Consider the following 14826-nt stretch of genomic DNA (forward strand, 5'->3'; position numbering starts at 1 on the left):
CTTCCAGTACCAGCAACTACAGCATTTGGATGACAATATAAATTACCAAAAAAACCCAGCTAAAATTATCAATGAAAAATTCTTGTCTCTCCAACAGTGATGTTTTACTACGGCTTGGGAACCATGAAGACACCTCCTTTAGGCTTGGGAACTTAGGTCAAGACACGCAAAAGAGGCTTGGGAACCTCGTGTAAGATGCCCACCTTCAGGCTTCTGAACCTGCTACTCGATGCCAGGTTGGTGGTAAATAAAGCTCTCCTCATCTGGGATTTCATCCTGCATGAGGAGGCCGACTTGGCATGTGTGACTGAAACCTGGCTGGGCCCAGAGGGAGAAGTTCCTCCCTCTGAAATTTGCCCAGCTGGGTTTCAGGTATGGCATCAGCCTCGACCCCAGGGAAGGGGGGGAGGAGTGGCTATTATAGCCAGGGAGAGTCTTTGCCTGCGTAGACTCATTGCTCCAGAGATTGTGGGTTGTGAGTCCCTCCTGGTGAAGTTGAACTTAGGGGTTCAGATGGGCTTGTTGCTCACAGACCTGCCTCCCAGCTGCGTGTCAACAGCCCTGCCTGTGCTGCTTGAGGTGGTAGCTGGGCTGGTGGTGGGGTTCCCCAGACTTATTGTCTTGGCAGAGTTTAACCTACCGTCAGTCGGCGAAACCTCTGGGCTAGCGCAGGAGTTCATGGCCACCATGACAGCCATGGACCTGACTCAAGTAGTACAGGGTCCGACTCACAAGGGGGGGCATGCACCCAACATGGTATTCCTCTCTGAGCAATTGAGTAATGATCTGAGACTAAGGGGCTTAGAAGCGTTGCCTTTGTCATGATTGGACAATACTGCGGCTTGACTTCCTGACTCCAATCCTTCCCCGCAGGGAGGCGGAAACAACTAGGTGGTTCCGCCCCAGAGGCCTGATGGACCCAGAGGGCTTTCAGAAGGCACTTGGGGTTATTCCAGATACACTCATCCACAGTTTGGTAGAGTCCCTTGCTGAGGCCTGGAACAAGGCTGCAGCGGAGGCTCTCAACCGGATTGTGCCATTGCGACCTCTCCACGGCACTAGACCCCGTAGAGCTCCATGGCTCAGCGAGGAGCTCTGGGAGTTGAAATGCCAGAAGAGACGTCTGGAGAAGCGATGGCGGAACAGTAAGTCCGAATCCGATCGAACACTTGTAAGAGCTCATATTAAGACTTACAAAGTGGCGCTCAAGGAGGCAAGATGCGCGTATCATGCCGCCTTGATTGCATATGCTGAATCCTGCCCCGCTGCTCTGTTTAGGGTGACCTGCTCCCTTCTTAACCAGGGGGGAGTTGGGGAGCCCTTGTAGAGTAGTGCCGAGGACTTTAACACATTTTTCGCTGATAAAATCGCTCGGATCCAAGCGGACCTCGACTCCAATTGAATAACAGAGTTGACTGACAATGAGTCAGTCAAGGTGACTGGGGCCCGTACTTGTCCATCTGTCTGGGAAAGGTTTGATCTGGTGACACCTGATGAAGTGAACAAGGCTATTGGAGCTGTGAGTTCTGCCACCTGTTTACTGGATCCGTGTCCCTCCTGGCGGCATACAAATCTAATAAATAAATAATAAATAAATAAATGAGAAGCTGATCTCAATTAAATTTCCTATCTGCAGTTTAAAATAAACAATATGCATATTTTAATTTGGATTTGTTTTTTTTCCCCTTGATGTATAGAGTGGAATCAAAGACCTGAGATCCTTAAAGTAAGAAAACATCAAAATTATTTTCTGCTGATAGTTTGCAAGTATCTCTACTTCTGCTTGTGGAATAAAAAACACACAAACCAAGAATGACAATTATTCATATTAGCCTCTACTAATGCGGTGATTATTAGAAAATCATTGTAATAATGGTTAAATCACTGCTCTGATTAAATAATTTCCCCCCTTTCTGCCTTATTCTTCATAACAGTGCCATTGTGGTACTACTTAATGGATGGCTTCAGTGTTTGCTCAGGCTTGTTTCCACTGACTGAAGTTGTCTGCTGTAACTTGCCTGTTTAACTGTATAACAGCTGGGTTTTTCTTGAACTATAGTTAGATTTTAAAAAGCAGGAAATAAAGTACAACATGTTTGTTCCTCTGTAAACGTTATTTAATGAACAGTGTTAAATTAATATTATGTTAAGGTAAGGACCAAGATTAGTCATTCTTTTCATAATGCAATCATATCAATGTAATATATAGATAAAATGTATTTTCTAAATTTTCAGAATTGTTATTACTATATTTCATAGTTTTGGAAGTGAAATTATAAACTCAGTGAAGGATATGAAGAACAGTCCTATGCATCATTTCCCTTTATTATTTTTCCTAGGAAAGCTAATTACATTTTAAAATCAAAGGCACTTCAAATCCAATTTCTGAAGGAGCAGAACCAAAAGCTGCAAATAGAACTTCAAGATCAAAAACTGACTATGAATAATATTGCCTACAATACAGTTGGTCAAATACTAGAACAATATATAAGCAAAGGCATTACAAGATGGGTAAGAGATCTCATAAGATTTTATTGATAGAAATCATATTGTGCCAAACTAATAAAATCAAATTTACCAATCAGAAAAGGAAGGGAAAGAAAAAAGAAAAGGAAAAAAGAGAAAGAAAAGCAAAATAATGAAAGAAAAAACTAAACTCTATTATTATAACAATATTATAACAATATAAATATTAACCAAACCATTATTTTAAATTTTCAATTAATAATCATCATAATATTATAATATTTCATTCCAAGTCATAATCAATTATTATTCAAATATTTATCACTTCATTAACATTATCTTTCCCAAGTTTCAATAATCCAATGATCTAAGTATTTCTGTATAATTCTAGAACAGTTTTCCCCCGAACACCATCACTCTACTAAACAAATAATTCCCTCAACACTGTCAAACTTTTTACTAAAACTGCACTTCTATTTCTACTATTTTTTCTCATCATTCCTCTCATCCTTTTCCTCCCACTTAGGACTGTATGACTGTAACTTGTTGCTTGTATCCTAAGATTTTTATTAATATTGATTGTTTCATCATTGCTTATTTGACCCCTATGACAATCATTAAGTGTTATACCTCATGATTCTTGACAAATATATCTTTTTTTTTTATGTACACTTAGAGCATATGCACCAAGACCAATTCCTTGTGTGTCTAATCACACTTGGCCAATAAAGAATTCTGTTCTGTTCTATTCTATTCTATTTTATTCTATTCTATTTAATAACCTGTCATCTCTCTCAAAATATCTTCTTTACCAATCTTTTATTTCTTATCATGTTAAACCCATATATTTTCTCCTTCCCTCTCTTTTTACCAAAATACAGAATCTTTTTCATTTCCATTCTGACTTCTTTCTTACTCTGCAATTTCCGGGGTATCAGGTCATATCTATTCTTCATTTTCTTAGTTCTTACTATACACAGTAATCCTTACTATGGAATAGTCATGTAGACAAACCAGCATAGAATCAGAGAGATATCAGAGAGAGTCTCAATAGGAAGAGAATCTCAATGCTCTAGGGTCTAGGCCAGTGTTTTTCAACTTTTTCTTCAGGGGAACCCTTTGGTGTTGCCAGATTTCTGGCGGAAACTTGATTGAAAAACATTGCATTAGGCTGAACATCCTGAAGCTGAAATAGAATTCTTTTGTTAGCCAAGGGTGATTGGACACACAAGGAATTTGTCTTTGGTGCATACGCTCTCAGTGTACATTAAAAAAAGATACATTCATCAAAAAAAGAAATACATTTGTCAAGAATCATGAAGTACAACTCTTAATGATTGGCATAGGGGTCAAATAAGCAATAAAGAAACCATCAATATAAATCATAAGGATACAAGCAACAAGTTACAGTATAATCATAAGTGGAATGAGAAGACTAATAGTAATAGTAATGCAACCTTAGAAGATGGAGGCAGAATTTCAGGGGGCTTGCTTTCTCTGGCAGCTTTCACCCGACAGCTCAGCTGCATCGGCTCAGTTCAAGATCTTCTCGGTCTGTCATGTTATTGTGGCCTCTAAGGCTGTCTCTGCTGACTGCTCTCACCGGTCGGCTCGGCAGTGTCATCTTGGTCTAGGGGCTCCCCAGTTCAAAGAAGTCAAACATCGTTTTAAAAAATGCCGTCCCCAACTGCTAACTTTAGGAACCAAATGCCCAACGCTATCACTGTCACCTAGCCCTAAGACTCAGACCAGGAGCATAGCTAATTCTCCTGTCCTCCCCTCTCAGCTCCTCTCCACCGCTTGCTCTGAAGGTAGCTAGCACCTAATGCAATAGTTCAGACATACCAAAAGCAGATCTCTGGAAGAAGGAACTCCCTGGGGCAGGGGTACAAACAAGGGACAAATCCCTTGTTAAACCCAGCTTGATGTTAAAAACCGTCGTCTGACAGTTGTATTACAACCGTCATAATATCCCACTACTAACCAGAGCATACAAAACATTTGCCAGACCAACCCTTGAATACAGCTCATCTGTCTGGATCCCACATTGCATATTGGACATAAATATATTAGAAAGTGTCCAGAGATACTTTATGAGAAGAGCCCTCCACTCCTCTACCCACAATAGTATACCTTACCCAACTAGACTTAAAATCATGTCCTTAGAAAGCTTAGAACCATGTCGCCTTCAGCTCATAAAATTATCTGCTATAATGCCCTTCCTGTAAATGACTTTTTCAGCTTCAACCACACCAATACACGAGCATACAACAGATACAAAATCAAAGTGAACAGTTCCAAACTTGATTGTAGAAAATATGACTTTTACAACAGAGTGGTTAATACCTGGAACTCACTACCTGACTCTGGGGTTTCATCAACTAACCCCCCAGATTTTATCCTTAAACTGTCCACTGTTGACCTCACCCAATTCCTAAGAGGTCAATAAGGGATGCGCATAAGCGCATGGGCATGCCTACCATCCCTATCTTACTGTTCCCTCTGATCAGTATCCATCTTATATATATAAACTATGTTATAGCTATGTGTATTACCAGTTCTTTACAAATAATGAAAAAAATAAACACCATTAATATTGTTCAGATTCTTTTACTACCGTATTTTTAGTGTATAAGACGTACCTAGATTTTAGAGGAGGAAAACAAGGAAAAAGTATTCTGAACCAAATGATGTAGTATTAAATAGTAATAGTAGAATAGAATAGAATAGAATTCTTTATTGGCCAAGTGTGATTGGACACACAAGGAATTTGTTTTAGTGCATATGCTCTCAGTGTACATAAAAGAAAAAGATACATTTGTCAAGAATCATGTGGTTCAACACTTAATGATTGTCATAAGTCAAATAAGCAATGATGAAACAATATTAATAAAAATCTTAGGATACAAGCAACAAGTTACAGTCATACAGCCCTAGGTGGAAGGAAATGGGTGATAGGAATGATGAGAAAAAACTAATATAAATAGAAGTGCAGACTTTGACAGTGTTGAGGGAATTGTTTGTTTAGTAGAGTGATGGAGTTTGGGGGAAAACTGTTCTTGTGTCTAGTTGTCTTGGTGTGTAGTGTGATAGTAACCTCTCCAGCCACGAGGGAGGTGGGTTTGTGGTTCCCGGTGTTTTTTATGGGAAACGTCTCCCTTCCTTCTTTCCTCCTTCCTTCCTTCATCTCTTTCCCTCCCTCTCTCTTTCACTTTTTTTCTCTCCACTTCTCTCCCTTTTCCCTGTCTCTCATTTTCTCCCTCCAGGTCTCTCTCATTTCTATGTACCTCTCCCTATCTCTCCCCCTTTTTGCTATCATTTGTGTGTCTCTCTCTCTTTTTGCTCTCATTTATCTCACTTTTATTTCTGTTTTTCTCTCCTCTTCCTCTCCCTTTTTCTTTCTCTCTCCTTCTCTCTCTCATTCTTTTCCCTCATCTCCCTCTCTCATTCTCATTCATTCCCTCATTTCTCTCTCATTTTGTTTGTTCTTCCTTTTCCTTGTTCTTTCCCTCCATCTGTTTCTCATTTTTCTCTTTCTCCTTTTCTCTCACATTCCCTCCCCCTTTCACTTTCCTCCCTATCTTTCCCTCTGTATCTGTCTCTCTGGGGACAAGCCAGCAGCCTAACCTACTTCTTCTGAGCTTCTTCTCCAGTTTCACGCAGAACAGCACCATTCCTGGGTTTTTCAGCAGCCAAACAGGATCGTCTCTTCTCCTGGGCACTATGCTGCAATCTGTCTCTGGCCGGGCTCTGCCCCCCAAGATGTGCTGAGGGGACGCCTTGCCCGGTTCTCCACAGTTTAGGAAAGTTGCGAGGCCACCCAGCAGCCCTTGATGGGAGGCTGGCAGCTCGGCCCTGGGGATGCCCCCAAAGGCTGGCGATTTGAGTGGGGGCTGATGAAGCCAAGCCCCCTGCCGCGGGATGATCAGCGCCACACTGCGGGCCTCTGCAGCTGGATGTGCCAAGGGGAATCCTCCTCATGAGTGGCTCCATCTGGTTGGCAGGAACAAGGGGCCATGCCCCTGAACTAGCCAGTTCCGGTGGAGACACTGGTGGCATCGGTGTCGGCGGCATCAGCAGCGTGGACACGAGGTTCCCGGTGCTGCTGCTCATCACACTCCTCTTGTTCCTGCCACCCTTGCTGCCGGGTGCAGAACAGAACCTCCAGGAGCCTCTCTTGAGGATTTCCCTCGGTGCATCCAGCCGCAGAGGAGGGCCACGGTGCGGCACTGATCGTCCTGCCGGAGGGGGCTCAGCTCCATCAGCCCCCACTCCAATCTCCCGCCTTCTGGGGCATCCCTAGGGCTGAGTTGCCAGCCTCCCACCAAGGGATGCCAGGCGCCCTCAGCAACATTTGGTGTATAAGATGCACCCAGTTTTTGACACACTTTTTTGAAGTAAAAAGGTGCATCTTATACACCGAAAAATACGGTAAATCTTCCAGTTTGAGCCTATGTAAATTGCAACAGAACAATGAAATCAAACAGACTGAAGGCACGATGCATGGATTTTTCTATTCTGTATTTGTATGTCATTGTTTATTACCTGTGCCAATTGTGGAATAACAATCCATGTCATAAATGATGTATGTATCATATGAGCTGCATTGGCACAATAGTTAAATTAGAGTGCAATACTGCAGACAACTACTGCTGATCACTAGCTGCTAGCAGTTTGGCATGTTGAATCTCACCAGGATCAAGACTGACTCAGCCTTCCACCAAGATCGGTAAAATAATAATAATAATAATAATAATAATAATAATAATAATAATAATAATAATAATAATAATAATATAATCCCCACTGATGGATACGCCTTGTCGTGGTAGTGGGGCTTGTATGCTTCAATGAAGCTGAGAGCTGTGCCGGTGGTAGTGTAAACTACTGGTAGGTCTAACCTTGCTGGAGTGGTCAAAGCAGAGGAGCCAGACTAAACGTACCTAACCCATTTAAACTAATGGAGAGACAAAACAAAAAGAAGTCCATACTGGCTCGGTCGTCGCCCAGGATAAAAAGGACCGCGGTGGCTGCTGTGGAACCTGGGTAGCCATCGACAAATGAGCTACAGGAACAAAACAAACAAAGCTTACAAATCAAAAAGCGGCAGAAATTCTCAATGTCAGAGAATCGCACAATCATGAAGTGTTATTACAACTCGGAGCCTGGAAAACGCGGATATCAAAGACGGATGTACCAATTATGGAAACAAGAATATGCAGACTCAAAAATAACGGAACTTCAACTGGCCGATCAGCGACGACTCATAATCAGCAACCAAATGTTCAGTGAAGTCGAATTAGAAGAAATACAGAAAATTTGGAACATAGAAACACCAAAATCTGATCTGGCACCAGCAGAAGCTCCAATAAGATCTAGAGTCACTGCACAACTGGAACCTGATGAAAATTTGGAAAGACAGCAAGAACCTGCAGATGAGACACTTGACACTATAACTCAAAGGCAGCAAGAACTTAAAGACCAAATACTTGCTCATGCGGGGTCCAATGCAGAGCGAAAGAGACTGCCACCCTTAAAAAACATAAGCAAAAAACGACTTGTCCCACTGGTGGAAGACATTAACACTGCACTTGCAACTGTCAATGTAACTTCAATTGAAGAATTGAATCAGCTTGCCTATAGTACAGCTGTGATAGTAACTGAAGAACTAGGGTTACCGCAACAGAAACCAATCGGAAAACCAACTGGAAAACCAAAATGGAAAATCCGACTAGAATTGAAAATCAAAAGCTTGAGATCAGATGCAAGTAACTTGAAGAACATTAAGGAGCAGAAACTTAACAATCAGAAGTTCAAAGACTATTTGACAAAAAAGTACTGGCTTAGTACAAGAAAGATCGAGGAAGGTCTGGAAATTGTAAAGCAGCAGATAACAGCCACAACCAGGAAAATTGAGCGATATGAATCTAGGATCACCCAGTACAGGCAGAATCAAACATTTCAATACAACCCGAGGCAGTTCTACCAGAACCTGCATCAGCAAACAGATAAGAAAATTAAAAAGCCAGAGCTGAAAATAACAACAGAGTTCTGGAAAGATCTCTGGGAAGTCGAAAAGGACTATAACAGTACTGCTGGGTGGATAAAGGAGTTTGAAAAGGAATTCTCAGGGAGCAATATGCAGCAGCTGGAGATAACACCTGAAATGATTGCAGAAAGAGTGAAGAGGGTAAAGAACTGGACATCCCCTGGCACTGATGAGGTGCATAGTTTTTGGCTGAAATACCTGACCAGCCTGCCTGCAAAAATGGCTGAATTGTTCAACAAAATGCTGCAGACAGGAAATATTAGTGAATGGCTTACAACTGGCAGGACATATTTAATACAGAAAGACGCAGCGAAAGGAGCCATACCAGGAAACTACAGGCCAATAACATGTTTGCCAGCCATGCTCAAACTGCTGACAGGTATCATAGCTGACAGAATTCAGGACTACCTAGAAGAAAATGACATCATGCCAGTGGAGCAAAAGGGCAATAAAAGATAAAGTAGAGGTACAAAAGACCAGCTCCTAATTGATGAAATGATTTCGGAGAACTGTAAGAACAGGAAAACAAACCTATACATGATCTGCACTGACTACAAGAAAGCCTTTGACTCATTGCCACACAGCTGGATCATAAAATGCCTGGAAGTCATTGGAGTCAATGAAAACATCAGGAAATTCACAGAAAAGGCGATGAAATATTGGAAGACTGGGCTTTTTATTGGGAATGAAAACTATGGACTGATCAACATCAGAAGGGGCATCTTCCAGGGGGACTCTTTGTCCCCATTGCTATTCCTCATCGCATTAATCCCGCTGTCACTCTCCTACAGAAAACAAACCTAGGCTACCAAACTGCTAGGAATTCACCAAAAATTTCACACCTGCTGTATATGGATGACCTGAAGTTGTACGGGAAATCAGAAACTGAGATACAGTCACTAACCAACACTGTGCGAATCTTCAGCAATGACATCAGCATGGAGTTTGGCCTGGATAAATGTGCCACAGTAGCACTGAAAAGGGAAAATCACTGAAAATGATGGCATTGAAATGCCAAATGGTCGAACCATCAAGTGCCACCAGCCAGAAGCCTACAGATACTTGGGCATCTTACAACTGGATAATATCAAGCATGGCCATGTGAAAACTGTGATCAGCAAAGAGTACATCCAGAGGACAAGAAAAATTTTGAAGAGCAAACTGAATGGTGGCAACACTATCAAGGCTATAAATACATGGGCCATACCTCACATTAGATACACAGCTGGCATAGTGAACTGGACTGAAGCAGAGCTGGACAACCTGGACAGGAAAACCAGAAAATTAATGACAATCCATCATGCACTACACTCCCGCAGTGACGTTTACAGGCTGTATTTACCAAAGAAAATAGGCGGCAGAGGACTTTTGCAAGTGAAGCAGATAGTAGAAGAAGAGAAGCATGCATTAGCTGACTATGTGAAGGGGAGCAAAGAGTCAGCGTTGATGGAGGTCAACAATAGGAAGCTTCTCAAGGTGAAGCAAACTAAGGACCAGTACAGAAAAAATGTAACTCAATGTTGTATGGACAGTTGGCAGAACAAAGCATTGCATGGATAGTTCTTGGAGAAGATTGAAGGCAAAGTGGATAAAGAAAAGACCTGGTCGGACTTCCGGTTTCGTCGAGGACCGCAGCGGAGTCTCTTGGCAGGGCTCTGCCTTGAGACTCCCCCCACCCTCCCAGAGGTCGCTCAAACGCGATCGGATCGAGTCCGGATGGCTCGATCCTAGAACAGGGGATTTCCCTCTGTCCGGGGAGCCATCGCCGAGGCTCCGGGGGCAGGGGGTCTGTCCTGCAGCTCTGGAGCAGGGAGCACCGGTCCTCTCGTAAGAGGACGCGGCCATTGCGATCCCACCAAACCAGCAGGAAGCAAGAAACATCTGAAAAGTGAAAGCAGAGATTAAAGCAATCCTCAGTCAAAAGGAATACACTAAAGAAGCTACAATCAAGGTAAAAAGATTTTTTCTTCTTCTATGTTTCATGTTAAATAAAAAGATTGAAGTAAAAGAAAGCGGAGAATAAAAAGTTTTACAAGAAGGCGAAAGAGAAAGTTGTTGAAAAACATTGTATCCAGGCGCAAATCAACAGCCGGAACTTATTTTTACTACTTTCACTTATTCTCTTGAATTTGGACTTGAACTGTAAAACGCTTGAAAACAAGGGGAATTTGAAAGATTTCAAAATGAGACATTAAAAGGTTTAATAGATATAAAATGACACTATTTGGCTGATTATTTTTCCCCTCTTGAAGTAATTGGTTACAAAAATATTAGAAAATGAAGTCCGGGCTCGGATTTTTCCAGCGGAAGGATTAAGACTGCTTACTATCTAGTCACAAAACTTGAATAAATATATAAAAAAGCATTTTTCTCCTATTTGGGATTTTTTGTATTTGGATTATCTGATTGACCCTACTTGGATTACCTCGTTGGATTATTTCGTTTGGATTAAAGGCGGTTTTGTCGGATACATAGCGGAGAAGCTCTACAATTTTCCTTAAGCTGCGAGAGATGGATCGACTTCATTCTAACATTGGATACTTAAATTGCAATCGTTTGGAAAACTGAGACTCTATAAATTTTGAGAAGATTAAACTTTACTGTTTCTATTTTTCAAATCAACGGGACCTTCTTTTAACCTACGCCAAAGTGTTTTCTACAACAGATTAGATCTTCAATCAACAAAGTATTCTATTACGACTGGAATATTAATAATTGGTCTTTTGCTTTTTCCTTCTTATACTTTTGAGTTTTGAATTTTAAACCTATATTACATTATAATTATCTTGGTTTTGTATATGCACTGTTAAAAACCCTTGGTATCCTGCTCCTCCTTAATTGAATAATATTCTTTCTTTTCTTTCAGATTGCCCTCTTCTTTTTACTCTCTCTTCCTTTTTTCCCCCCTTTCTTTCTCCTTCTCCTTTGGTTTTCCTTCTATTTTCTTTTCCCCTGCTGTGATAAACCAATTTCTTTTCTTTTTATGAGAGCAATTTTCTTTTTATACAAGCTTTGGACTTAGAGTAATAAGAATTTACGAGTTATATTCTGAACATTGAATTTTAATTGCACTTGTATTTGAACTGTATTCTAAATTTCAGTTTTTATTGTGGTTTGCCTAGGGAAATTAATTGTGTAGGTTTGGAATTTATAGTAATTTTCTACATATTGCTAACATAAAATAATATTAATCTCAAATTTTAAAATGTCAAGTACTTCTACCTACACCAAAACAATTAAGAAGCAGACATCTGTCGCATCGTCTCCCCAAGTCTCGCCTCTCCCATCCCCCGCACAGCCGGTCTTATCAGCAACTATGTTTACCAAGGAGAAGGACAAAGACAAACCACAACAACCTTCGCTGGCCTCAATCCAAGAGACACTAACTGCACTAAATGATTTCATGCTCCAATCTCAACGTGATGCAACTCAACAGAGAGATGAAATAAAAGCAGAGATGGCTGATATGAAAGTAGACACAGGAGAGATGAAAGACCAGATGAAGGAGATCAAAAAGCCTTGAAAGACAGTGAAGACCGAATGAAAGTAGCTGAAGAAAAGGCGGAGAAAATGGAGAAAAGAATTGATCACCTTGAGGACAGAGCGGATTCACGTTACAGAAGATATGATGAATCAATCACACATTTGGAAATGCAACGTGCGTCATATGGGCTACGATTTCAAAACATAATAGAAGAAAAGGATGAAGATTTAAAGGCCATTATGGCTGACATTATTGGGAAAATCCTCAAGATGGACCCACTTGAAATAATAAAAGAAATCGATGAAGCCTTCAGAACTTCGAACAGCTACATATGCCGTTTTAATCTTCCACGAGAGATTCACATTAAATTTGTAAGAAAAACCTTGCGAGATGACATATTGCACTGGTCAAGAACTGGTCAATTGCAACACAAAGGCAAAGAAATAAAAATATTAAAACAAACAGACTAGAAGAGATTACCACTTTTTGACCAAACTCTTGATCAAAGAGAACATAACTTTTCGCTGGCTTATTCCACAAGGACTGTCATTGACATGGAAATCAACAAGATATAAGTTGGAGAATCTGGATCAAGCAAGAGACTTTTATGAAAATAGTGGAATAAACGAAATGGAACAGTTAACAAGAGAACTGGAAGCAATGCAGGCGGAAGCCATGGGGGCATCTGCACAAGTGGAGGAGCAGGACCACGGGGCCAGAAGAAAGCAACCCCAGCGGGAAACCAAGAAGTACAATAAATGACCACATTGAGAGACTTAAAAATTTTCTCTGTAAATGTCAATGGATTAAATGAACCAAAAAAAAGAAAACAAATATTTTCTAAAATTAAGAACCAAAAGGCTCAAATTGTTATATTTCAAGAAGTACATATAAAAAAAAGTAATCGAAACTTATTGTTAAATAATAAAATTGGAAATATGTATGCTGCATTAGCAGATCAAAGGAAAAGAGGAGTAGCAATGTATGTTGAGAGCTCTATAAATTCCAAACAATTATTTAGTGACAATGAAGGTAGAATTTTGATTGTCCAGGTTAATATTGAACCTAGACCTCTTGCTATTGTTTCTATATATGCCCCAAATGATGATCAAATTGCATTTTATAAAAAACTACACCAAAAAATTATAGAGTTAAATTTGGAAAATATGTTAATTATTGGAGATTTTAATGCCATAACAAACAGGCAACTAGACCACTCGGGGGAGAAAAAAAATAATAAAAAGAAAAAAAAATAATTTACTACCCTCCACTTTTCAAAAAATGAAAGCAGAACTGTTATTGAATGATATTTGGAGGGAAAGACATCCTCAAAGAAGGCAATATACTTTTTACTCAAACCCCCACAAAATTTGGACTAGAATAGATATGGTGTGGGCTCCTAAATCAACAGCAGAGTATATACAAGAGGTGGAAATAGATGTTAATACTTGGGCGGACCATAATCCAGTTATAGTCTACATGAGAAATAGTAAAAAGCATTATAACTGGCAAATGAATAGAAATATTTTGAAAGAGAAAGAATATAAAGAATGGATTGAAAAGGAATTAAAAATATTTTTTGAAATTAATAAAAATACAGATACTACTCCTCAAAATTTATGGGATGCAACTAAAGCATACATAAGAGGATTAACAATATCCTACACAGCGAAATACAATAAAGATAAAAAAAGAAAATATGAACAACTAACGAATGAATTAAAACAATTAGAATTTAAATAACGAGCAATTAGAAGTATTTAAAATAAATAAAGGAGTTCGGCAGGGATGTCCTATTTCACCCCTCCTGTTCATTATGGCTTTAGAAACACTACTAATAAAAATAAGAGTAGACTCTAAGATAAAAGGGTTAACAGTTGGAAAAGAGATATATAAAGTCCAGGCTTTTGCAGATGATCTGACCTTTATAATGGAAGACCCGATAGTCACAGCACCAAGATTAATCCAGACAATAGAACAATATGGTAAGGTAGCAGGTTTGAAAATAAATATAAATAAAACAAAATTTATAACCAAAAACATGAATAAATCACAAGAAAGTAATTTAGAATGCATTACTGGAATACAAATAGTTAAAAAAGTAAAGTATTTGGGAATATGGCTGACAGCCAAAACAATAACATTAAAGAATGATAATTATATAAAATTAATTAATGAAATTAAAAAGGATTTAGAAATATGGAATAATTTAAAAATATCCTTTCTGGGAAGAATTGCTACAATTAAGATGAATATACTACCTAAGGTATTATTTTTATTTCAAGTGATCCCAATAAATCCAGGGGCAAATTTTTTCAAAAATTTAACAAATGTGGTTAGAAAATTTTTATGGCAAAGAAAAAAGGCAACAATTAAGATAAATATGTTAGAAGATATAAAAGAGAGAGGGGGTTTTGCCCTCCCAAATTGGAAATTACCGTATATACTCGAGTATAAGCCGAGTTTTTCAGCCCCAAAAATGGGCTGAAAAACCCGACCTCGGCTTATACTCGGGTCACCACAAGAGGGCGCCGAATCACCACAAGAGGGCGCCCCGTGGGAGCCCGGCAGACATTTCTGGCTTGGGCGGGGGAGGGAGCTATTGCAGGTGCCTGCTGAGGCAGCTTCGGGGGTGCCTTTGGGAAGGCTAGACGCAGGGACTGGGCTGTGGAGGTCACACTTTTACATCCTCCGCAGCTCCAACGATGCCGGAGCTCTTGGGGCTATGGTTGGCTGGTGCCTTTACTTGAGCCGGGAAGAGGAGGCACCTGCCCCACCGCTCCCACAGCTCCGACGGCATGCAAGAAGGGAAAAACGCAATGGGAAG

At 40.1% G+C, this 14826-nt stretch overlaps 1 protein-coding gene across 1 annotated transcript in view; it reads left to right on the forward strand.

The window, feature by feature from the left end:
• Positions 1–14826, forward strand: part of LOC139175816 (SUN domain-containing protein 3-like) — a 250042-nt gene that overhangs the window by 207625 nt on the left and 27591 nt on the right. Inside the window, 2 exon segments of the mRNA XM_070767114.1 lie at positions 1698–1726; positions 2340–2511. Of these exon segments, the coding sequence (XP_070623215.1) occupies positions 1698–1726; positions 2340–2511 (201 nt within the window).

Source organism: Erythrolamprus reginae, chromosome Z (genome assembly GCF_031021105.1).
Source record: "Erythrolamprus reginae isolate rEryReg1 chromosome Z, rEryReg1.hap1, whole genome shotgun sequence".
Classification (NCBI taxonomy): Eukaryota; Metazoa; Chordata; class Lepidosauria; order Squamata; family Dipsadidae; genus Erythrolamprus; species Erythrolamprus reginae.